Source organism: Ambystoma mexicanum, chromosome 1q (genome assembly GCF_040938575.1).
Source record: "Ambystoma mexicanum isolate Mex_15411 chromosome 1q, UKY_AmexF1_1, whole genome shotgun sequence".
In the NCBI taxonomy this organism is placed as follows: Eukaryota; Metazoa; Chordata; class Amphibia; order Caudata; family Ambystomatidae; genus Ambystoma; species Ambystoma mexicanum.
The window spans coordinates 586,952,267-586,976,366 of NC_090922.1; the positions used below are offsets into that span (position 1 = coordinate 586,952,267).

The window sequence follows — 24,100 nt, forward strand, 5'->3', positions numbered from 1 at the left end:
ACTCTTGGGGCAGTATTCCAGTCCGTGTTCTTCCTTTGTCGTCTTTAGGTATCAGTCACAGAACTCCATGAAGGACTCAATCGTCCCAAATAGAAAATGGAACCTTTCCTCCATCAAAGGGTTTCCCTTTGAGGAAGGCTGGAGTGGCTCTTAGAGAATATGTTCCTCTTCCTCAAAATCTGACCCAGTACAGTCCTCATTTTCCTACCTTCTGACTGTTAAGGGTGTGATTTGGGAAACGTAGGCACCAAAATGTCCCTTTTGGACTTTTGTTCAGGTGTCATGGTTTTCTTCGGTGCAGACGTAGAATAGGATAGTATGCCACCGGCCCTATATCATCAGCGCCTTAGACTTGTGCGCCAAGGTGTCAACAATAAAATGTACATTGGGCTTCTAATGCAGCTGGCTTGAACACCTGGTGAAGCCTAAACTAAACATTACTGCTACTAGCCTGCCCCTAAAACTAATGTAGATAGATGAAACCACACAATCGAGTGTCTTAGAGACACCTGGGACTGGGCACCTTATGGCCGACCAAATACCATTTACCTTAAGGGAGAACGGGAAAATCGGGGCAAGGGGTTTTAAAAGTCCCTTTGAAAACCATAATAAATTAGAAATGCCAACACAATAAAGAGGAAATAAAAAGAGCGGGGTGCCCCAAAAAATCAGACTACAGAACCCCTAAAAATTGAATTCTGCCCCAAAAATTGTTTTCAGCAGTCTGCAACCTTCTGATCATCAGATCTTTGAATCATGTGGGCACCTTCCAGAATAGCAAAGGCAGGGGGTTGCGCCAGCACATGAATGGAAAGTTTCTGCACCAGTCAAATAGATGAGCGCTGTCCAATCATGGCCAGCCACTTACCCCACATCTATCAACCAACAGACATCCCCCCCCCTACTGTCCAAGCCCAGATTCAACCAGTTCGATCACAAAATGGACTTGCCCCAGAGTCCAGAGGAGGACCCTTAGAATGGGCATGCCCGTATGTGGTAGTTTCCAATCAGAGATGATAGGAATATGGACCAAAAAGGAAGATTGCCAATGAATAGTGTTAGGAGATTGTACAAAAGTTGTGCCTGTGATGAGACTTTAGAAAGCCCACCTTGGATGAATAGGGGGAAACCCGCTAGGCCAGGCTCAGTCTAGGATTGAGTAGGGCTGTAGGCCGGCACACAGTACTCTGAGCATAAGTGATGAATCGGATATCATCAATCCTTTCCCAGATACCCTTTTCCCATATGGCCAGTGCTGCTTACAGGCGCCCCCTCGGACATGGATCCAGTAGTAGGGAAAAGTCCTTCGAGACCAAGACCAATAATCGAGCCTTGCGGCCCCTCAGCGCTAGGACCTGGCTCCAACAGAGATGGCTGTGTCCTGGCCACCTGGATGACAGATCCCTGGGAGCAGATCCTCGTGAACGAGCGGGTGAGAAACCTTCAGGTTTCTCACAGTTGTCCACCGCAATGTAGCTAAATGTTGGCCTGGGAGGGGATGCACTTAAGAGCTCAACTGCAACCCTCCGAAGCACAGGAACAAAGCATGCCCCAGTTAAGTACTACGGGCTAAAAAGGACTTTAATAGTAAAGACGCTTGTCCAGCAGGAAGTTCCCAAAGGAGGCGACAAAAGACCCTGGTACGGGTTTCTTGGTCCTAGCGACTGAGAAGAACTTGCAATAGAGGCGATGGTTGCTCTCAAGTACTTGGACACCCAGCAGAAGATCTTCACTGCGCTAACTCATTGGTGCCTTTCTCAAGGCTCAGGTGAAGGAGGTCTGTTGTACACTCAACTTTGCTCCGGTTCTCAGTACTCATCTCAGCAGAGGGTACTGTCAGGAGTGGGGTACACTCTCTAGAGTTCCTGGAGGATGCCTGCAAAGTTACCGACAGAAGCACATTTCGGTTGATGTTGCACGGCAAAATGGCACAATTATTGGTTAATTGCAGAATGTGGAGGTTGCAGCTCTTCCAGGGAGGGCACAAAATGCACTTTGCCTTAGGACTGGTTCAGGTCTCCAGTACAAGGGAGGAAGTCGCCCACTTGAGATTCTTGATCGCTCAGGAGTTGAGGTCAGGACAGCAGCAGTTACTCAAGACAGCTTTGGCGGTTGCTGTAGGTGGCTGCGAACATCCTTCGATATTCAGTTCGAGTGGTTGACTCAGTTTCTGCTTTACGACCCTGGGCCTTTTATGCAGGAAAACTTGCTGAGCCTACCAATCACCAAACATGCATTTATTCAAACTTCGGGTGGCTATTAATTGGGAACAGACAGCCTCCCAGGACAATCTGGTTCCGGGAAGGCACACTGCAGGGCTAAGACCAGGGGAGTTTGTCACCTCCCCCACTTCCTGTCCTTTCAGGAACTCCTAGGGAAACCCACAAAAGACCCATCAAGACATCTCCAATCCAGACCAGTAGAAGGCTCATGGATAACATCATGAACAAGGCTTAAAAATGTTAAGACCATTTTAAGTGAATGGTGGCTCTAGTGTCCCTTGTTGCAGCTGCAATGGCAGCCTGCTGCAGAAGTCCACAAATAAGTGTGCAAAAAGGTACACTGCCACTAGGCTGGTAGTGGTAGTCATTTATATAAAAATTATAAATACCACCTTTCCCCATTAGTATGGTCTCAATGTGTTTGTGGTGGGAACCCCCTCAGAGATTAATGTCCAAGTATGAGAAACAACTAGGAAAAGCTTTGAGTGTGTATATTTGGCCAAAACTAAAAATTAGGTAGGCTGGCTAGGCTCCAGTAAGCAATCCAAGAGATCGGGCATGTAGGTGGGTGCTGATGGATGTCACGAGTGTGCATGAGTGTACCTAGTTGTGTCTAGCTAGACCGAATTGTGTCGTGGTTGATGCTGCATTCTAATGTGTGGATTGATAGCCATGCCTACGGCAGATATGCACCAAAGTGGTGTGTTTAAATGTACCTTGATCTCAGACGAAGATTTATGTTTGATGTTGCTGTTTGATCAGATAGTCTGTGTAAAAAGAACAAATTACTTACCAACTGGTAATGTTCTTTCCACTGGATGTTCCTCCAACGTATTCCACATCTTTGACATGTAATGTCCACAGCTGTGTACTTTGGAAACTTTCGGCAGAGGGCGCCCTGCGTCACTGGCGTCGGGTTGATGTCCCATGAAGGCCTCCGTCGAGGGCCGACGTCACCGGATGTTATGAATAGGGCGTACGGCGCCCGTAGCCTCAGTTTGTTTTTCCTCCATAACGTGTGACATCACATATCCAATGCCTGCTTGACTGCACATAGCCTTGTGGAAACGTAAGCTGCAATAGCATAAGAAATTCTCCAGAGGGGCAGGCTGGGAGGGCGATGTGGAATACGTTGGAGGAACATCCAGTCGAAAGAATGTTACCAGTTGGTAAGTAACTTGTTCTTCAAAAGGATTGCGTTCAACGTATTCCACATCTTTGACAGACTCCCAAAGCAGTACCAGAAAATGGAGGAGGAAAAAGAATTTAGAGTACCCAATCAGATGGCAGAATAAAGAACCGCCTTTCCAAAGGCCATATCTTGACCATGGAGTGTATCCAGGGAGTAATGTTTAACAAAGGTGTGGCTAGAAGCCCATGTGGCTGCATCACAAATATTCTTAATAGGAACTCTCCGCTGCAGGGCTGTGGAAGCAGCCGCGCCCCTAGAGGAATGAGTTTGCAACCCATCAGGAGGGTCCTTGCCCACCAACCGGTAATATTCAGTAATGGTGACGATAATCCATCTGGACAAGGTCTGTCTGGTAACAGCCTGGCCCAATCGGTGTCCAGTGTTGGGGAGAATTCTACAGAATGGCTAACTTCCCTTACCTACTGAGTCCATCAGTAGCTTTGCTGGATTTCTAGGATTTATTTTTTTCACCTGGTAAGAGTGAGCCATTTTTCCCACTCTTACGTGTGTTTTGCTGTGTTTTTTTTTACATTTTTCCATAGGCATCATATTTTTACTGTGTCACACAGCACCTTCAGTGCAGTGACACAGGGTTGTCTTTTTCAGGCTTCCCAATTTAAACTCCATTTTTTGGGATGGACTACTGTCTACCAGAACATGTAAAGTTGCCATTGATTTTATTAGTCTTTTTAAATTCACAGACCCAGTACAAACTATCTTCCGTAGAGTACTGAAAAGTGTTAATAGTTATCCCTTTTTGTCTGTTTCTCATGGAACATTATTTCGTTCCCCTTTCACTAAGGTTTGGCCGATTGGCAGTGTTATCTACCATTTTTCTCCTACCAAGGACCATGAAAATAGCCTTGGTACGTTTTTAGGCTATCTTAGTAGCCTCAAACTTTAATCCGCTGGAACCCTTTTAATTTTATTGGGTTCTGGCTGGGTTTATTCGCCATTTCTTTTGTAAAGGTCTTTCTCGTGTTTTACTCTGCGCGCCAAACCAGGTTTGGTTCCTTTGTTCACCGAGCCCTCCTTAGGCGCCTGAGTGTAGAGGTGGACAGGATGTGCGCCAAACCAGGTTTGGTTCCTTTGTTCACCGAGCCCTCCTTAGGCGCCCGAGTGTAGAGGTGGACAGGATGTGTGGAGGGGTCGTAGGCCCGCTGCATAGGGTCTCCTTGGAGGCCCAAGTCACACTCTTGTTTGATTGGCTAGGTGACTGTCCTACCAGGACAGCCACCCTGCTGTGTGATTGACAGCCAGGCTGTGTGACTGGGGGAAAACTGCATAAAAACCAGGTCTCTGGGACTTGAAAGGCAGAGTCGCCACTGGATCGAGAGAAACGAAGAGACGCTGAAGGAAGAGGATTACTGCATCTACTGAACCTTCCGGTGAAGCCCTGCTGTGGGTCCAAATCTCCTAAACTTTGATGACAGAAGATCTGCAAGGAATCTTCTTCCCTTCAGCTGGTGGGACCAACCAGTTCACCAAACACCAAGGCCTCCCTCCCCTGGTCGAATTTGCTGTGCACCGCTGCAGTGAACCGGATAGTCAGGAGGACCAGACCCTGTCTGTGTTTTAAGGAGCACAGCTTTTATTCATTGCTTTGCTCTGCTGCTGGTTTCTTCCCTGGCAGTTCAGGACCCTCCAGTCTTCCGCCTTGTCAGTCCGACAGTCGCTTCAGGAACCGTGAGCCTGCAGGACCTGCCAGGAACTTCTTCCTCAGCTACAGCCTTCTTCAACTAAGGTACTGTTCAAATCCTGTCGTTTATTCCGTCCGTCCGCAGTGAAAGTGTTTGAAATCTTTCGCTAATCCGAGGGCTTTTCCTTCTCTACTCTTTTAAATAACTTTTCTTCCGACCAACTTCGTTTCGTACTCTTGGCAAAGACTTAACCGTGAACTACTCTGAACTGTGTGATCCTCTGCAAATACTCTGAACCATTAACATTGGCCCAGGCCTTTTGATTTGAATCCTAGTTGTAGTAAGGCTTTTCTAGGCTGCCCTGCCTACCTACTTGTTGGTGCTGCTTGATTTTGAATAACCTTGTCTTTCCATCCCTTTTTAAATTGCTGGAGTGCCATTTTGCTCACACCTCATTTTGAGCTCAACTTGTCCAGAATTCATTCGGGGTTGTGTAGTATATTAAGATTGTGATTTTCTGCTGCTTTATATTAGTGAATTGTTTTATAACTGATGGCGGAAATAAATGTATATTCTTTTACTCAGAAACCTTGAGTCCGTGTTTGTTTGAACCATAGCAATTGCTGTTCTTTCTGTAACTTCTGCTCATTTGCTCTTGAGATAAGTCTGGCTGCTCAGCCATCGCTACCACTTTACTGTGTAGTACAGACTTGTACCAAAGGTGAATTTGTACTTCTAGTCTTAATTGTGTGTAGCGTTCACAAAAGGTACTGCATATGATTCTGCCCAACATCCAGCATACCCCACAAAGTGATGATCGTCCACTCTAACCCTGCACATCCTAGAAATATAGAAGCTCAGAGCTCTCCTAGGGTCCAACCTATGGAGTCACTCCTCTTCCTTACCAGGATGAGGAGGAGGATAGAAAGAAGGAAGTACCACTTTCTGGCTTAAATGAAATTCAGACATTACCTTAGGTAGAAAGGAAGGACGTACCCTCAGTACAAACCTATCCTTGTGGAACACAGTAAAGCGGGGCTTAGATGAAAGTGCCTGCAATTCACTCACTCTGCGAGCGGAAGTAAGCACAACCAAGAACAGTCTTGAAAGACAATAGTCTCAAAGGACAAGAGTGCAACAGTTCAACTGGAGCACCCATAAGGAATTTCAAGACCCAATTCAGATCCCAAACCGGTACCTGGAATGGGGACGGCGGGAAAACATTAGGGAGCCCTTTATGAAATTGGGAAATCAAAGGAATCTTAAAGTAAGAACATTCTTCAGAAGAGCGCTCGAAGATCGAAAGCGCCGCCTGATAACCCTTAATGGTACCTACTTGAAGGCCCCTGTGGGCCAAAGAAATCAAGAAAGACAGAACCACAGGAATGGAACACCGAAAAGGATCAACATTTTGTCCTCTGGACCAGTCGCAAAACTTACGCCAACAGCAACAGTACAGGGATTTGGTTGCCGGCCGAAGGCAACACCCCCCCCCCCCCATCACGTCACCGGGGAGGTCCCAATCCTTATACCTCAACCTTTCAGATACCAAGCGTGAAGGTTGAGATTCTTGACCTCGGGATGGAGAACCCGACCCCCCCCTTGCGAGAGCAGATCCTCTCAGTAGGGAAGACTGCGTGGTGGACATTTCTAGAAGGTCTGGGTACCACACTCTCCTGGCCCAATCCGGAGCAATGAGGATCATGTGGGACCAAAACCTCAGTAACCTCCTTAACACTTGAGGAATGATGACAGGGACCGGAGGAAACGCGTACAGAAGAGGGAATGACCAATCCAGTACGAATGAGTCTCTCAAGGCTCCTCTTGGAGGAAATTCCCTTGAGCAGAATCTCTCGCACTTCTGGTTGGCACTGGTGACGAAGTGATCCACTTGAGGGGTTCCTCATATGGCAAAGATATCCAGAAGGACTTCCTGAGCCAACTTCCACTCGTGAGAGATCATGCTCTGCCTGCTCAGAGCGTCCTCTGTCGCATTGTCCTGTACAGCCAGATGAACTTCCGAGAGTGAAATTCCCTGCTGGATTGCCCAGAACCAGAGATGCATTGCCTCTCTGAATAACGTGAGTGACCTCTATTCCCCCCCCCCTTTTTTTTGTTGAGGTAATGCATGGCCACTGTGTTGTCGGTCATGATCAGTACACTCTTCCCCCACTCAGACGGCAGAAAAACCGTCAGGGCTAGCCTGATGGCTCTCAGCTTTAACAGGCTGGTGTGGAGTTTGGAGACCAAAGACCGCTGGAGGTCAAATCGTCGTCATGAGCGCCGCATCCTGTGAGGGAAGCCTCCTCACTACAATCACCTTTGGCCACAGTTGCCAAAACGGCTCACCCTTCATCAGGTTCCCCTCGTTGGCCCACCACAGAAGATCCTGGGAGGCCGAGAGTGGAATCTGAACGGGATCCGACATCTTGCCTGAGAATTGTGACCACTGCATCCTGAGGCCCCATTGCAGGGATATCATCCTCAGCCTGGCCTCTGGCACCAGAAAAATGCAGGATGCCATGAGGCAGATCAACCTTAAGAATTTGAATGCTGGGAGAGGCTGGGCATGTTGAAACTTGTCCACCATCTGCACACTGTGATGAGCCCTCATCTTGGGAGGCAAGCACTTTCCCAAGGATGTGTCTAACACAGCCCCGATGTACTGGAGCTGTTGGGAAGGTGTCAGATGAGACTTCTTGAAATTGAAGAAGCCCAGCTTGTGGAGGGAGTGACAGGTGAGACAGATGATCCAGAACTTGCTCAGAAGAACGTGCTCGGATCAGCCAGTCGTCCAGTTAGGGGTAGATATGACTCCCCCCTCGCCTGAGATACGCTGCCGCCACCACCACCACCATGAACTTGGTGAAGACCCTTGGGGCGGAGGTCAATCCGAATGGCAGGACCCGAAACTGAAGGTGCGAGCTGCCAGCCCCAACCTCAGGTACTGTCTGTGCTTCGGATGCATCGGCACATGAAAGTAAGCATCCTGTAGGTCCAGAGACATCAACCAATCCTGGAGACGAAGGGCCTGGAGGACTTGAGAAAAAGAGTGACCATCTTGAACTTGTCCTTCCTGAGAAATGTGTTCAACCAATGCAAGTCCAAGATGGGTCTCAATCCCCCATCCTTCTTAGGAATCAAAAAATATGGGGAATACCACCCCTTGTTCCTCTCTGCTACAGGCACCAGTTCTATAGCGCCTTTCTCCAGCGGAGTCAGGATTTCCTGCACAAGGATCTGGAAGCCTCAAAGAGATTCCCCGGTGGATTGTCATGAGGCCGCTTTAGGAAGGGAAGACAGTAGCCTGAAGGCAAAGAGGCAGCTGCCTGAGCAGCTTTGGCACCCCTATTTCCTAGACCACGACGAGTATTTTTTCGTTGGCACCTTTGACTGGCGGCTCCTCTTGTCCTACCAAAAGAGGAGTAATAACGAAAATAATCTCCCCTCCACTGTTGTCCCCTAAGACGAAAAGGCCGAAGTTGACACGCAGCTGCCCTCAAACACTTTGCTGCAGCTTTTGAGGTATGCAACCTCTCAAGGCAAACCCGACTTCCGCAACCACGCAAATCTGTGTATAACGGTGCTAGAAAGCCATGGACCGGCTAACACTGTCGGGTGTGTCCAAACCTGACTGAAGGGATTCACACATGGCATCCTTGCCATCTTGCACGAGAGCAAGGAACCCATCCCTTTCTTTCCCTTTGGGAATATGCTCAGCCGGTAAAGAAGCAGTTCCACAGAGTGCGTGAAAATCTTGCTAAAGGCACAAGTGGAGTTGGCCGATTTCAGCGCCATACTCCATGCAGGAAACACCTTGCGTGCCCAACCTGTCAAAGCGTTTGTCGTCCCCATCAGGGGGGGAATGGCAGGGTACGCCGCCTGCCTCGAGGTGGCCGTAACCGCCTGAACCAGCAAACTCTCGGGAGTGGGATGAGAGGAAAGTTAGCTGGGGTCGCTACCGGAAGGGCAGTATTTTTTAGTTTAGATTTGTTAAGTGCCGGAAGAGATTCCGGTGTCTGCCAAGCAGCAGCCGCCGCCGCCCTTTTCTGCAATGTCAAATGAAAAAGTTAACACTGGGTCAGAGGACGGACCTTGATTCAAAATATCTTAAATCATCCTGAATAAAAGCTTCAGGGGGACTGGACCAACCAAGATACTGAGTGACCCTAGCCATCAGTCTCCTGTAGTACGACTCAGCATGAGCCCCAAGTTAAGGCCTGCCAAGCTACACCTCCGGAGAAGTGTCCATGAAAAGATTGCCTTAACTCCACTCCAATTGACTGTCCCCAGAAAAAACAGGAGCCACATCAGGCTCAACAGGGTCAAAATCTACATCTGACCTCTGCTCATCCTCATAGAGGTCAAAGTCCTGCCTAGGGACATAAGAGGGTCTGGATTCCTTAACAGGCCTCACAGACTTGGAAGTAGCCTTCCTTGGAGGACCCACAGTACCAGGTATCTCCATTGGCAAATTCCGGCCAAAAGGCCCCGAGGGCGCCAATGGCTTCGATATCGAGAGTGCCGACGGCTTAGGTGTCGATAACGGAGCCGAGGGCTGGTGCGAAGGCAAAGCTTTGACTTCCGTATCCGACAGACAAGGCGCTGATTGAGTCAACACCGACTTGGAGCCCTTGCCAGGTTTCTGCGGTCTCGCTGGGGACGAGGACCGTGACCTGGCAGCACGTCACTTGTGACCATCCTGAGCCTTGTTTGAACGGGACCTCGAAGGTTCCCGATGAGCATCGCGCCGAGGACCCGAGCCTGAAGGCGCACGAGCCACGGATCGAGACCGTTCCTTGCCGGCTTCTTCCGAAGGCACGGACGGAACTCTTCCCTGGGATTGGAAAATCGCCAGCATCTGCTCCCTAAAGGCAGCCCATTCCTCCGGAGTCTTGGACTTAAGTTGGATAAGCCACTTTTCTCACGGCTCCATCCTCCGAGGAGGACGGGGAAGGTGATCAGTGACGGCGCTTCCTGGAATGCGGAGACGAGGACGAATGGCGTTAATCACTCCGAAACCGAGATCCCCAGGACTCCTTCTGACACAGAGTCACCCCTTGAACTGTCGGTGGACATTCCCTTACAAGCTTTACGGGACTTCCTGGGTTTATAACCCCTAGCTACCTGGAGCTTCTACTTACGCTCCCGCAAGGCCTTGGCAGTCAGCGACTGGCATTTGGAATAATTGTCAGTGTCATGACTCTCGGCCAGGCATCACAAACAAGTTAGGGTCGGTAATCAGCTTCTTATACCTGCAGTCCCGGTAAGTCTTGAAGCCAGACCGCAGAGTCGGAAGGGTTGAAGAGGAAGATATTCATGAGGAATACACGAGGTATGCAGAGTCTCAGAAGCAAACACGGTTGCGGAAAAAACATAACTGAGGCTACAGGCACTGTGCGTCCTATTTATATCATCTGGAGACATTGTCCTCGATGGAGGCCTTCGAGGGACATCGACCAGACGCCAGCGACGCAGGACGACCTATGCCAAAAATGTTTTCGAAGTACACAGCTGCAGACATTACATGTCTAAGATGTGGAATACGTTGGAGGACACAATCCATTCGAAACACAAGTTAACCTCAGACTCTTCTAGACACTATAGAAATTATAAATTACGCACCGTACTGACTAACATACTCTTTTAGTCCTTAGTCCCCTTTCCTCGATACTGCATGGGTGTCCCTTCCAAGAGACAGAACAGTTTTCACCAGAAAAAAAACCTTTTTCCCCATTAAAATGTAGAGGAATGCAGGGGTGCGGCCCTGGGAACATGCGCTGCTTTGACTCCGCCCTCCGGCGCCACACCTTAGTCCCCATTGACACGTCAACAATAGATTGAAAATTACCTAATGGCACCAGTAGTATTAGGGGAGAGGATGGTAGTATTAGGGGGGGAGGATGGTGAGATGTATGGAGGAGAGTATGTTTGTCACTACAGTGAGTAATTTATAATTACTCTTGCGCCCCGTCCTCTTTCCTCCAGACTGCATGGGCGATTACAACTGAATGTAGCCCCAGGGTGGAGAGGAGACCCCTCCTTAAGCAAATAGGTTCCTGAGAACCGCCTGTCCGAAAGCCACATCGGATCTAGAGCCGAGATCCAAACAGTAATGCTTGCAGAAAGCTGAGGGAGTGGCCCAAATGGCAGCCCTGCTTTTGACTTGCCAAGGGACATGGCGCTGGAAAGCAATGGCCGTTGCCTTGGCCCCAACTGCGTGGGCATGCATGTTGGCTGGAAGCAGCCTGTGCTGGCCTTCGTACGCTTCCTTGGTGGCTGACACCATCCAGCGGGATATGGATGCCTTGGAGGCCTGATAGCCTGGTCTTGAGCCTCCGAAAGTGACAAACAAGACGTCCAAGTTGCGGAAGACCTTGGTCCTGTCCAAGTAGATTTTCAGGGCACGCCTGACATCCAGTTAGTGCAGCACTCTGTGCTTCGTCAGGAAAGAAAGTAGGAAGGACTATTTCCTTGTTCAAGTGGAAAGCAGACGGCACTTTTGGCAGAAATGCTCGGTGTGTCCGCAGGACTACCTTGTCCCTGTGAATGGTCTTATATGGTTCCGAGGCGACCAGCGCCTGGATTTCACTGACTCTACGAGCCGAGACCGACTAGTAAGGCCATCTTGATGGTGACCATCCAGATGTCCGCAGATGCCATTGGATCAAACGGTTTGTGCGCGAGTGCGCCCAAGACTACATTAAGGTCCCACACGGGGTGCAGCATCTTGCTGAGCGGGTAGAGCCTTGCGAGCCCAGTCAAATGTTTGACGATACGATTGGAGGAGGATAAAATCCCCTCCGAGTTCCTGTACGCCCCGATGGCTGTGAGGTATGTACGGCAGGTGTCAATCTACGCACCCGAGAGGGGCGAGGTGCACCGAGAAAGAGCACGTCGTCCAAAGTACATGCCAGGGGGGTCGATTTCCTTGGAGTCGGCCCAGTGGCAGAACCTGGTCCATTCACTTTTATACTGGGCCCTGGTACCTTGCGCCCCGTTTGATTTCCAGATTAGCCTGGGAGAGGCTAAAGTGTTACAGCGTTACCTGCTCAGGCACCAAGCTGTGAGGGCTAGTTTGAGGCACAGGTGGATGACCCTGCCCCCCCCCTGCTGAGTCAGAAAATGTGCTGGGCCTGTCGAGAGGTGAATCAGGGCCTCTCCGAGAGGCTGAGCCGCTCCGAAAAACATGGCCTGGCCGGCCACCATGGAGCTATTAAAATAATGTTGAGTTGGCAAAACTTGTTGATCTTGCAAATCACTGAATGAGCGGAGTGGGCTGGAAGGCATAAGCCTTCATGCCGTTCCACTGAAGCCGTAATGCATCGCACAGGGAGCCGGGACCCTGTCCCTGCCAGGAGGTAAACTGAGGGCACGTCTTGTGCCACGTGGCAAAGAGATCCACCTGGGGGATGTCCTCACCTGTTCAAGATCTCCTGAATAACGAGGTTGTTTAGCTTCCACTTGTCTGCTCACAACCTGTTGAGCCTGTCCGCCTCCAGGTTGGATTCCCTCGGGAGGTGGACCGACGTGAGGTAGATGTTTTCCAGGGCCCACTCCCACATGCTGATTGCCGGTCTGCACAGAGGAGGGGATCTGGTGCCGCCCTGCTTGTTGACGTAGTACATGCTGGTTGGTCTGTCTGGATGAGGACAACTTTGCCCCTGAGAAGCGGTATGAATGCTCTGAGCGCTAGCCAGATGGCGTTCAGCTTTAACCAATGTATGTGGTATTCCTGCTCCTGTCGGATCCAGGTGCCGTGGACAGAGATCGTCCAGGGTAGCTCCCCAGCCCTCGAGCGAGGAATCCGTGGTGATGGTGGCCTGCAGAGTGGGTGGCCTAAAGGGCTTGCTCGTCCGTAGGTTGCAGTCCCTGGACCACCAGGTTTGGTCCGGATGGAGAGCTGGAGTAAAGTTGATTACCACGGATTGGGAGCTTCGCTCCTGGTTTCATGAGGCCGCAAAGTCAGCTGAATACTCCTCATCCTCAATCTTGTGTATGAAATGGCTAATAGGACCGCCGCCAAGAGACCCAGGAGATGCTGGTACCACCATGCCGAGGTCACCTTTCTGCTGAGGAAGTGGGTGGTGGCCCTCTTGATGGCCAAGATCTTGACTTCCAACGGAAATACCTTCTCGCAGCAGGTGTCCCAGATGAGGCCCAAGAATGTCAGTCTGTGTGGGCTGCAGCTGCGACTTCTTGATGTTGAGCGAGAAGCGTAGATTGTGCAGTGTGTTCATAAGGGCGTGGGAAGAGTGGCGAACCGCTTCCGGAGATGTAGCCGTGACGAGCCAGTCGTCGAGGTATGGGGAGATGTGAGGCCCTGCGCTCTTAGGGGGGGCAGCCACCATATTCATTAGCCTGGTAAAGACCCTGGGGGCAGAGTCGAGGACAAAAGGAAGGACCTTGTAATGAAAATGGTAGCCCATGATCCTGAACCGTAGGAAAGAACGATGGGGCTGCCAAATCGGGACATGTAGGTACGCGTCCTTCAGATCCAGGGAGCACATCCAGTCTCCCTTGCACAATGTCTCCGCTATAAAAGCTGGCGTAACCATCTTGAATTTTTGTAGCAGTAAGTAGAGTTTGAGGGTGGAAAGGTCCAGCAAAACTCTCAGGCCCGCCTGGTTCTTCTGAATGGTGAAAATCCTGGATTAAAAGCCCAAGCCTCCCAGGGAGGCTGGGTCTTCCTCCACTGCCTGGCTCTCTACGAGCGACCGGATCTCCACCAGAAGGGTTGCTGTCCCAACCTAAGGAAGTGGAGGGGAGGAGAGGCTGCGATGGGTAGGCGGAACTCTGGTTACTACGGAGAGGATCCAGGGGTCCGCAAAATTCTGCTGCCATAAATGTGCATGGAGAGCACGCCTGCCCCCCACTGGAGACACATGGACCTGAAGGGGCGTGTCATGCCTTCTTTCCCTCGGAGGCTGTCACGGAGGAGGGGGGGGGGGTCTGGAAAAAGCCCTTACGCGCGCGCGCACCCCCCACTCCTCTGTTGCTTGCGCCGGATCTGAGACGGTGAGTGATCCGGCTGCCTGGATCTCCGTTCCTGGAAGCCGCAGAACCCTCCTTACGTACGTCCCATGTCGGAGCGCTGCTGTGACTGGGTGTACGACTTGGGTGTAGTTTTTGTCAAGAAGGATAAAGACTTGGCCGTTTGTGAGCCGTTTTTCTTCTTGTCCAGCTTTTCGTCCGAGGTGGAGTGGAAGTTGGCCACCACCCTCGAACAGTAGATCTAATATGCATTCCTGGACATCCGGGATTGAATTTTGTTGCCCGCAGCCAGGCTGTCCTTATGTCCGTGGCGATACAGATGGCACGGCCAGAGGTGTCAATATGGGCCACAGTGGATTCCGTGAGGGCCTGCGCCACCAGCATGGCTTCAGCCAGTCCCGCCTTAGAACGTGATTGGCACTGCATAGGGAGTTCCATGAGCAAGTCCGCAATTTCCCGCCATAACCTTTGGTTAGCAGCGGCCAGCATGGCAATGGCGTTAGCCTGACCAAGATACAAGGACGCGTTGGAATACAGCTTCTTCCCGCACGCCTCCAAGATCTCCTTGCCTAATAGCGTTGCTGCTGTGGCGGATGAGGACGACTGAGGCTTGGAGCATAGTGATGCCGCAGCGATCACCAAGGAGTGTGGCTGTGGAAGGGCCAATGCAAGAGTGTTTCCCCCTCCATCTGCTTGTACTTCGCGTCCAAGCATCGATTGACCGGCTGGACCGAGTAGGGCTTGAGCCAACCCTTCTTGGTCAGGGAGGCTACATCAGTTTGCAGTGGAATTCCCGGTTTGGCAGAGTGGCATTGCATGAGGACTTCAACCAGAACCCCCTCTGCCGGCTGTTCAACCTCGGGTTGGGGTAGGCCCAGGTACTCAGCCAGCCCTGCAAGACGTTTGTGGAAGGCCCTGGCTTAGAATGGCGTGTCCAGATCCTCCTCCTCATCCGTATTTTGTGGATCAGTAGGATCCTGTGGAGGTGGACAAGTAGCTGGAGCCAGAGGCTGGGGTACAGTGACTGCGTCCGGAAGGCTGAGGCGGCAGTGGCTTGTACGGAACTGTCCCAGGAATTGGCTGGGGAGCCAGAGGCATCGGCTGCGCTGGGGCGGGGGGCACCGGCGAAGGAGCTTGTGGTGCCGGTAGCATCGTAGAGAGGTCCTCCCTGATGGTGTCCTTGGGGATAACCCCCATCCAAGATGACTTCATGAGCCCGAGGAACCTCTCAAAGAACCCCTCTTCACTGGCCAGAGAGGTGGTAGGGGGTACTGACGGGGTAGCCAGGAGCTGCAGGGGCCGCTGTATACCATGCCCATATGGACGCAGTGGGCAACTGCCCTGCGCATAAGGAGGATAGGCTGTAGGCCACTTACACTGGTTGAGGCCAGTCCCACTTTGACACTCGTTCACCGAATTCCTGGAATGGCATTGGATGGGTGCCTCCGTCTGGCGCGGCGGCCATCTTGTCGAGGTGTCTGCGACGTGTTGCTCGGCTCGCTGGGCACAGCCTTGTCCAAAACTCTTGCGTGTGAATCACGAGGCCTACCCTGCTCCTCGGGTCTAGAACCGGTAGGTGGGACACCCTCGACCAGGGGGTCGGTACAGCTGCGATAAGGCGCCCCCTCGGACGTATTGCAGGTACCAGGGCGTAGCCCCTCAGCCATATTGCTGGTACAAGGGCAGAGACCATCAGATGACAATCCGGTACAAGAACCTTCCGGTCCCTCAAAACTGCCACCGGGAGGATCCAAGGATCCCTCGGCCCCAAGGCCGGTAGCTGCAGCAGCCTCGGTGCACGTGCTGGTACAAGGACCAGACCGAACACTCCCGCGCGGGAGAGTCATTGGGAAGGAGTCTCCTTTGCGAGGTGCAATGGAAAATAGCGGCCCTACCTTGGGCCTGGCTCAGTGAAAGTTCTTGAGGTCCTCTGGAGGAGACTTCTGGAAGAGCTCCCTCCACCTAGCTAGCCTGTTCTTCAGCGATTTTGATGACAGCGCGCCACATGCTGTACAAGCTTGCCAACCGTGGTCTGGGCCAAGGCAACGTAGGCAGAGGGGTCTGAAGATGGGAAGAGCCTGTTGCAGGATGGACACCTGCTGAACCCTGTGGAAGACATGCGCCGGAGAGGAGCGGGACGCATGAGGACCGAGACGCATGAGGACCGAGACGCATGAGGACCGAGTACCTAAATAATAAGAAAGATAAAAAGAAATAGAAGAGGTATCCGCGCATGGAATTACATGGCCAAAGCCAAATCCAGGAGCGCTGGTGAATTCGCCCTGTTCTTGTCGACACGGAAAAGGGGACAGAGGTGTGGCGCCAGAGGGTGGAGTCAGGGCAGCGCATTCTCCCAAGGCCGCACCCCCCACGTGCGTTCTGGTGAAAAGGGTTCCATCTCTTGTCCCTTGGAAGGGACGCCCATGCAGTATGGAGGAAAGGGGACGGGACTTAGTAAGGCTCTCAAAGTCTGCGCATATAGACCGGCTACCATAGTACATCATTCTAGGCTGAACACAGGCTACCATAAGATCTAGGATCATAGGATTCTCAAGCGCAGAAGACAAGGTACCCTTATAGTCTTACTATACATCTACTAAGTTCTATAATAGGCTATCATCATGCATCTTCTAAATGCAACAAGGATACCTGCAAATATCTTCTATGTGTTACAATGGCCAAGTCATATCTTCCAAGTACAATAGATGGGTTACCATCATATTTTATAGCGTGATGGACAGGCTAACATAAGGGGCATCACAAATATCCACTCCCAGATCCATCTAAGTGCAACACACTGCTCACCCTCAAATCGGACTAACCTTCACAGTTCTTCATGTGCAAACCTATACCATTTCTTCAACGAGCAGTACATGTGCTAACCTACACAAGTCCATCTAAATCCATCTAAGTGTGACACAAAGCCTATTCCCAAAATCCATTCAAGCTCGAGACAATGCTGGCCCCCATTACCATTCAAGTGTGATACATAGCCTGATAGTCTAAGGAGAGCAGCAGGTAATCTACACAATATTCTGAATAGATTGTAGTAATGAAGAAGTGGTAAGGTTTTAATAGAGGATAGTAAATGGCTGTGCTCACCACCATACCTTAGTGTTGCTGTAGGGTGCTTTGTCAGGCATCAGTTGGCGACCAGGGAGCTGAGACACCCAGAAAGGAGCTGCTCCTTTGCCTCTGACCCTTTACCGGCATGCACTGGTAAGGCTGCTCTTGGAGAGACTTTGAGGAGAACGGAACCTGGTCACGTGGTGGCCGCATCAACCAGTCTGTCCGGGAAAGGAAGTGGTGGAGGGTGGGGGAGGAGTAAAGGAGGCCAAAAAAGGAGAGAGCAAGTCCTGGTGATCACAGGCAGAGGAGGGAAACAGGGCTTACTGTGCTGAGGAACAGCCACATTCACGAGTTAGATGAACTTAACAGTAACTGAAAGTTATTGGTAAAGTGAGAAAAGGGAGACCATGTTTCAACTCAGTACTTCACATAAGGCTCTGTGTGCTGATCTCACTAAATAGAAAACAGGAGGGAACAAAAGGGCACCCCCCACACTTGCCCTAGTAACATGCTAACACAGGCAAAATAAAAAAGAAAGCTTGAGGAGCCTCCAGCAACACTGCAAAGTAAATGCAGTGTACTGCAATAAAATGTAGAGTCCAGAAAACATGGGGGAATCCCGAACTCCATTAAAGAGCACCAAAAAAAAGGTTAAAAATGTTTCACAAGGTTAGAGTAAAATAATGATTGGGTGTGGAAAAATGTTCCCACTCACTCAGGAGAATAATCCAAAAATCCAATACTCCAGCAGTAATGTTAGGGGACTTAAAGTGGGGAGAATTTCACTTAAGAATGAAAATCTACCCGACAGACAGGCCACATGGGGATGCCATTTTGGATATTTGATATGCAAAAACTGAAATGTGGTAAAAAAAAAAAAAAAAAATGGAGTGCAATAGTATACTGGAAAAAGGTAAAACTCCCACCTGCCTGACCCAGGCAGATAAAATGCAAAAATGAAATTGCCAGTAGAAAAGGCATACAAAGTACCACTGCGACACTCCACCGAGTCACAAAATGAAAACTGGAAAGGGTACATGGAAGATACTATCTCCTTACACTGGCAACCTTGGGTTGTCAATCGGTACCCCAAAAGACATTTGGCGAGATAACTGAATCTACAAATGCTTTACATACCTCCTGGGTGACCAAAAGTCATCCAGGATTCCAAAACAGACACACTGCTACAGATTCTGTGAACTCAATGATGGGAAAGCTGCAAAAAGAAGAAAATGGCCCTATTACAATGTATTTTAGGAAGTCTTTCATATGGGAATGTGACTTTGTACAAGTATGGAAGTCACTTTCACAGCATCATAACTTGTGGGTACTTTAGGTGTCTTGAAAGAATTAATTTTCCTAGTCTGCATTGGACTCGAATACCACTATAGCTTTTATCAGGACATTCTGCGCCAAGGCTATCAGACTTCATGGCACGGTTCTATGTTCTTTCGATGGGTCTTCAGGTGTCTCTGGTCATCTTCGGTTACTTCAGTTTCCAGTGGTCGACTTGCCTTTCAACTCAGGATGCTCACCTTTTATTCAGTTTCAGCACAAACTCCTCAGCAATCTCGCAGCAGTTTATAGGAAGGGCTGGGTTGGCTGTCCAATCAGGACAGCCCCCCCCCCAGTGGGAGCTGGTTTCATTCAGGCAGACAAAGGGCAGGGGAGTGAAAAACGCCTCCCCCAATTCCTGCCTGCACAGACCCAATGGAGCCTATGCGCGGCTACACAAGGGTTCCTGCAAAAGGCAAAAAAAACACACAGACCTCCCCGTCCCAGAATGGTATAAGGGCTAACAAAGAAAAACAACGCTAGAAATGGCAAAAAAAGGAAGTCGTCACCAAGTAGCACTTCAGTCCCTTTAAAAAAAGTCAAAGGAGCAGAGAGATGGGGGATACTGGGCATCCACTTGGTACTCCACATAAGGTGCAGTGTGCCAATCTCTCAGAACCAAGTTTTAGGGGGTATCCAAAATATCCCTCTATCCTTAAGAAAAGTAGCAAGTAAGGATAAAGGAAGATTCTCTAAGGAGAACCCAAAGGGTTCCCAGCAACACAGACCATTGTCAGCTGTGTGCTGCAATAGTAAAATACACATGCCTTAAGAGATATGGAGGAAAGTAGACTCCATCCATCGTAAAGGTAAAACACAAAATAACAGTTCCAAAAGAGAGCCCATGAGAATGAAAGAGTGGAAAAAGACTCCACTCATTCAGGATTAAAAGAAAAAAGGTCCAGAAGTCCAGCAAAAGGTGCTGGGGGTCACACTAGGAGAGGGAATGAAGCATACAAAGTATTAATCTCCCTAATACCTGTTGGGATGGAAAGGAGTCTGTCCCATGCCCCCTAGGCACTTTAGAGTGAGGCGAATCTCAGACAGCCGTGCAATGTGAAAGGGGTGGGGGGGCTGTGCTAGGAAACCCAGCACGGATACAATATCAAGGAATTCCAGATGCAAAGACTTAGTGCGTGCATATAAAGATATGCCATTTTATATTTCGGCCCGGTGGAGAAACCTGAACAGGCCCAAACACTGAGGACAGATGATCCTGCGCTGCTAATTTTGCAGAAACCTCCCCTTGTCCTTTAACTGTTGTAACTACTTAATATTGCAGAAAGGAATGTGCCCTGCAAGGCCATGAGACAGAACCAGGCTCCTCGCAACGACCATTCATCACAGCCAGGCCAACAGCACACCTCTAACACCCACCCAGCCCGCCCACCCACTAGGAGTAATGGCACCCACTTGTGACCCACTCCAAGAATCCCTCCATTCCACGATAGTGGTGACTTCAGTAAGCCAGCAATATAATCAATGAACATAATAAAGTTCCTATAGGTAATACGAACTCCCGTCCCCTGCACACCATTCAATAGTGGAAAAATATTTTTAAAAAATATGTTTCCAAACAAATTTCAATGGTTTCACTAATTCAAAATGTTCACAATATAAAAATTCAGGAGTTTTAGAAACAAGTATTTCTAGCCGCAATCAGTGTTCACAGAAAACCAATTTTAGAAATTAAAATTATTTTACTGATGATCTTTATCAGAGTTCAACCAAACAAAACAAGCAAATAAGCAATATAACCAATGGCCATAAAAGATCTGAACATGCATGACCATTTCACCTTCCCTAAATACACCCTTTGTAGTACGAAGTACAGGGAGGCATACATTTTAGATTAAAATGAGGGTGGAAGCCTTGGGTGCGTGGAGTGCAATATGGCCAGAACTAATAATAATGTGTGGGTCAGCAGGATTGTATTCCTTACTTCACCCCTGGTGCCAGTCCCCGAGCCTCCCAGGTGCATGCCATAATGATTTAGTAGTAGCATTAGCACACAATAGTAGTCGTGGAACAGCAACATGTGAAGAGCCTGACCTTCAGTCCCCGGAGAGATGAACCCAGCTGACCCACCTGGGAACTTGGAGTCAGCGGACACTAAATGCAATCATAGCCTGGCATCCTCTATGGATCAGGATATTGTATATGGTCTCACCAATCAGCTGTGGGGGTTTAAGACCCTATGGATGACGTCCTTGTTGACGCTGTGGAATCTTACAATGTACTGTTAATGATAATTCAGGCAAAACGTTCAACCATCTGAGTCCTCTGCTGACACCTTTACTTTTTGTACAATAAAACCTGGTTATCTTTGCAGGCATCTCTGACTTTTTCCCTAGAGGGTTGTATTCTTTCTGGCATGAGCTTAAGACGGACTTGCCTTCACACCTACTATGCTAATAAGCCATGGACATGCAGCAAAACAAAAGGAATCTTTTCCATAAGTGTCAAACCCTTTTGGACACATGAGATCAATATTATCAACAAAATAAACTACATGTCCTTGTCACTTTCATATGACCTGCTCCAGGCCCCACCACCAGCAAGACCTTTCTGATCTCTCGATCGACCCATCAACTTTCACTCACCGCCATCTTTTGATCGACAGAAGGAGCATTGTGGATACAACGCACATGCAAGCCAAATCCCAGTCAAGGTGAAACTCTAAATTAGTTAAGTTGAAATACTCTGAGCCAACCAATAGATGGCATACTGTGCAGATCATGTAAACCTAAAACAGATTCATAAGTCGTAAAAATAATTGCACGTCACTCAACATTTCTTAACAGCTACCACTAGATGAGCCAAGGAAAGCTGAAAGTCTGTCCATTTCCGCATTTGCGTAGGGTCAGAAAGGTAATCCCATACAGTGAACTCAGGGCTGGGAGAGTCCTCTGTACAGGAGCTGCACATCCCTGACAAGCCCCAGGTTCATGAACAGGTCTATTCACAACTAAATTAAGCATCAGAAATTAAATAACTAGGGAGAACACAGCAGGACACTACACCACCACAACTACTCCTGCCCCCATGCAAGCAGCACCATCCATAGCCCGGCCACATCAAAGGCAAGTTCAAGAAAACATAAGAGATTCTCCTACCTTGTCTATTATAGACTGCATGTGGGATTTATGAGATTGGTCCCCATATAAGAGTGAGGACCACTGGTCAGGTGCGATACGTAAACCTGCTTCCATGGCAATCTGCACAATCTGTGAGTCATGTTCCCGCCGCAAGGCTTCATAGGTTCTGAATTCTTCCTTCAGCTGCATCAGAGAGGAGTCTTCATCACGCTTTGTCACCTGTGGAAAGAAACAAAATTAACTGATTGGTACTGAAAAAAAAACTACCAAACAAGATCAGAAAATGTGAGGGGCATGGATGTGTAATATGTCAATCTTTCCATTCCAGCTAAGTGGAGAGATTACTGCAAAAAGGAGGAAGGATCTTCCTCACATCCCACAGATACGTTGATTGATGGTAGCTATTGAATAACAGCACAGGAGGAAAGACTGTTTGCATAGTGTAAGACTATAGCACGAAGTTCAATTGCAAGAGGGTTAAGTAGGAGACTATACATGTAAAAAATGTGAATATCCTTCAACCACCATAAAAAGTATTGAAAAAAAGGGTGTTAGAACGTGGGGCCTAGATCTACCCAAGGGAAGGAATAGGAGCTAATTAGGTAGAAGTTAGGAAAGATCTCTTTTAGACAACTTCCCCTCCATATTCTATGGACCCCGAAACATTTTCTTTCGTTTAACCGGTCTTGACTTTCTACAGGGAAGTGAAGGCCTCAGATTGCCTTTGGCTCATTTGTCATGGGGAAACGGATCAGTCATTCAGAGGGTCAGTACAGGGAAACTGTTAACCTTTAATCTTTTTACCCGTTGGGGTAACTTAACAGTACACAATGCATTTTACAATGCAGTGCAGTGGGGATACTTGTGTAACACCCTCATCTTTGACACTTGGGAGGTTTGGTTACTTATAGATCTGTCTAAAGACAAGCTAGAGGAAGCAGCTACATTTTTACCATTTTCACAGTACTTTCAATGTGCACATTCGCATTTACCACATTTGGCTACTAAACGTGTCTTGGGAAAGATTTCTCTTTTCTGCACCTTTACTTCCATTTTAATGGACCCTCAAACGCTTCCATTTTATTTTTGATCCTGAATTTTTTGCAGTGCAGTGTAGCCTTACGCTTCACTACACTGTCTTTTGCTCATCTGTTATGGGGAAACTGACATGTCCTTCAGGCTGTCAGTACTGGGAAACACTGGTTTCCTTAGCCCAATTACTTGGTTACTACTTTTAGTAACTTATCACTTGTGGTAACTTAAAACTGTACAATGCATTTTACAATGCAGTACAATGGGGTACACTTTGTTTTTGTCCTAGACTAACACTCAATAGGATTTTTGGTTACAAGCTGGTGGCAGCAGTGACTTTGTACCATTTTAAGGTGCTTTTTGTTTTCGCCTTACTACGTTTACCGCGTTTGGCTACTAACTGTGGCTAGTGACCAAACATGGCCATGCCACAAGTTTTCCGCTAGTCCTTTGGCCATCTTGTCTTCTAGCCTCCTTCCTGGCCTGTGAGGAAGGAAAATCCTTATATGGATTTCCAGTGCCCGGGAAAGCAGAGGCTTTCGGCAGGCTACTGGAGGGCTGTGTGTGTTTCATGGCATGATGTGGCTCGGTCTTTCTGGTCCCAATCCACAAACTAGTTTCAGTGTGCGTTATGCATGAGTGTTCCTGCCAGTGGTCCTGATTAGACCACTGCTGGGTTGTGTGTGGGGCTAGTTCTATTAGCTAGTGGAAGTTTCTGCTCTTACCTGGATTTTGGGATAAGAGGACCCCTGCACCCACTCTAGAGAGATCCTGGTGTAACCTGAAGGAGCCAAGTTGACTGTCCAGCTGTGAAACCTGTGAGGAGACCGGAAACCCGCCTGAAGGGGGCCTGGAGACCAACATCTACTTTTGTCCTGGAAGAGCCCTGTCTTGCTATTGATCTTCAGCAGTCTGTTGAGGGAGCTGCGACTCGTGGAGTGAAGGGAACATCCATTCCCAAAGTCTGCTCGGTACCCTGTGAAGAAGAGCTTTCAGCAGTGCCCCGGGACTGCTCTGTGGCTGACCAGCTTTGAATTTGGGCTAATGTGCTGAGGCCGTCGCCATTCTGCAATGAGGCCTGGACCTTGAGGGAACCTCAGCTTGCCTACAAAACTTACCTCTGCAAAATTTCGGAGTCCTGGCATCAAGGGGACCAGAGATAGGAAGAGTTTGACTGTGACCAGCAAGTCCCTTTGCGTTGCCTTGCTGCTGTGGCCACCGTGCGAAACAGCTTACCCGAGTCGAGTCCAGTCCTGAAAGGGGTCCTGCAATGTGTTTTTCTGCATTTTTCACCCGAGTCATTGCACTAGCTAAAGACACCGACCAGAAAGCTGCCCGAACCTGCAACCCCTGTGAATTAAGGACTGAGGCGGACGGCGGTAAAAGCAAGCTTGTACCTTCTTCCATGGACTTGCCACGTCCTGTGAAGAATCAGAGTACGGGGGTAAGTTACAATGGTTCTTACCTGCCCCAAAACTCCCTTTAAAAGTTTTGCTAACCTTTCTAAATCTTTTAGAA

General features: G+C 49.1%; 1 protein-coding gene across 5 annotated transcripts in view; it reads right to left on the reverse strand.

The window, feature by feature from the left end:
- RC3H1 (ring finger and CCCH-type domains 1) overlaps positions 1-24,100 on the reverse strand; it is a 1,368,452-nt gene that overhangs the window by 965,964 nt on the left and 378,388 nt on the right. For all 5 annotated transcript variants that reach the window (XM_069641098.1, XM_069641097.1, XM_069641095.1 and 2 more), the window contains exon 6: positions 21,569-21,769. In XM_069641098.1, the coding sequence (XP_069497199.1) occupies positions 21,569-21,769 (201 nt within the window). The remainder of the gene's footprint in view (positions 1-21,568; positions 21,770-24,100) is intronic.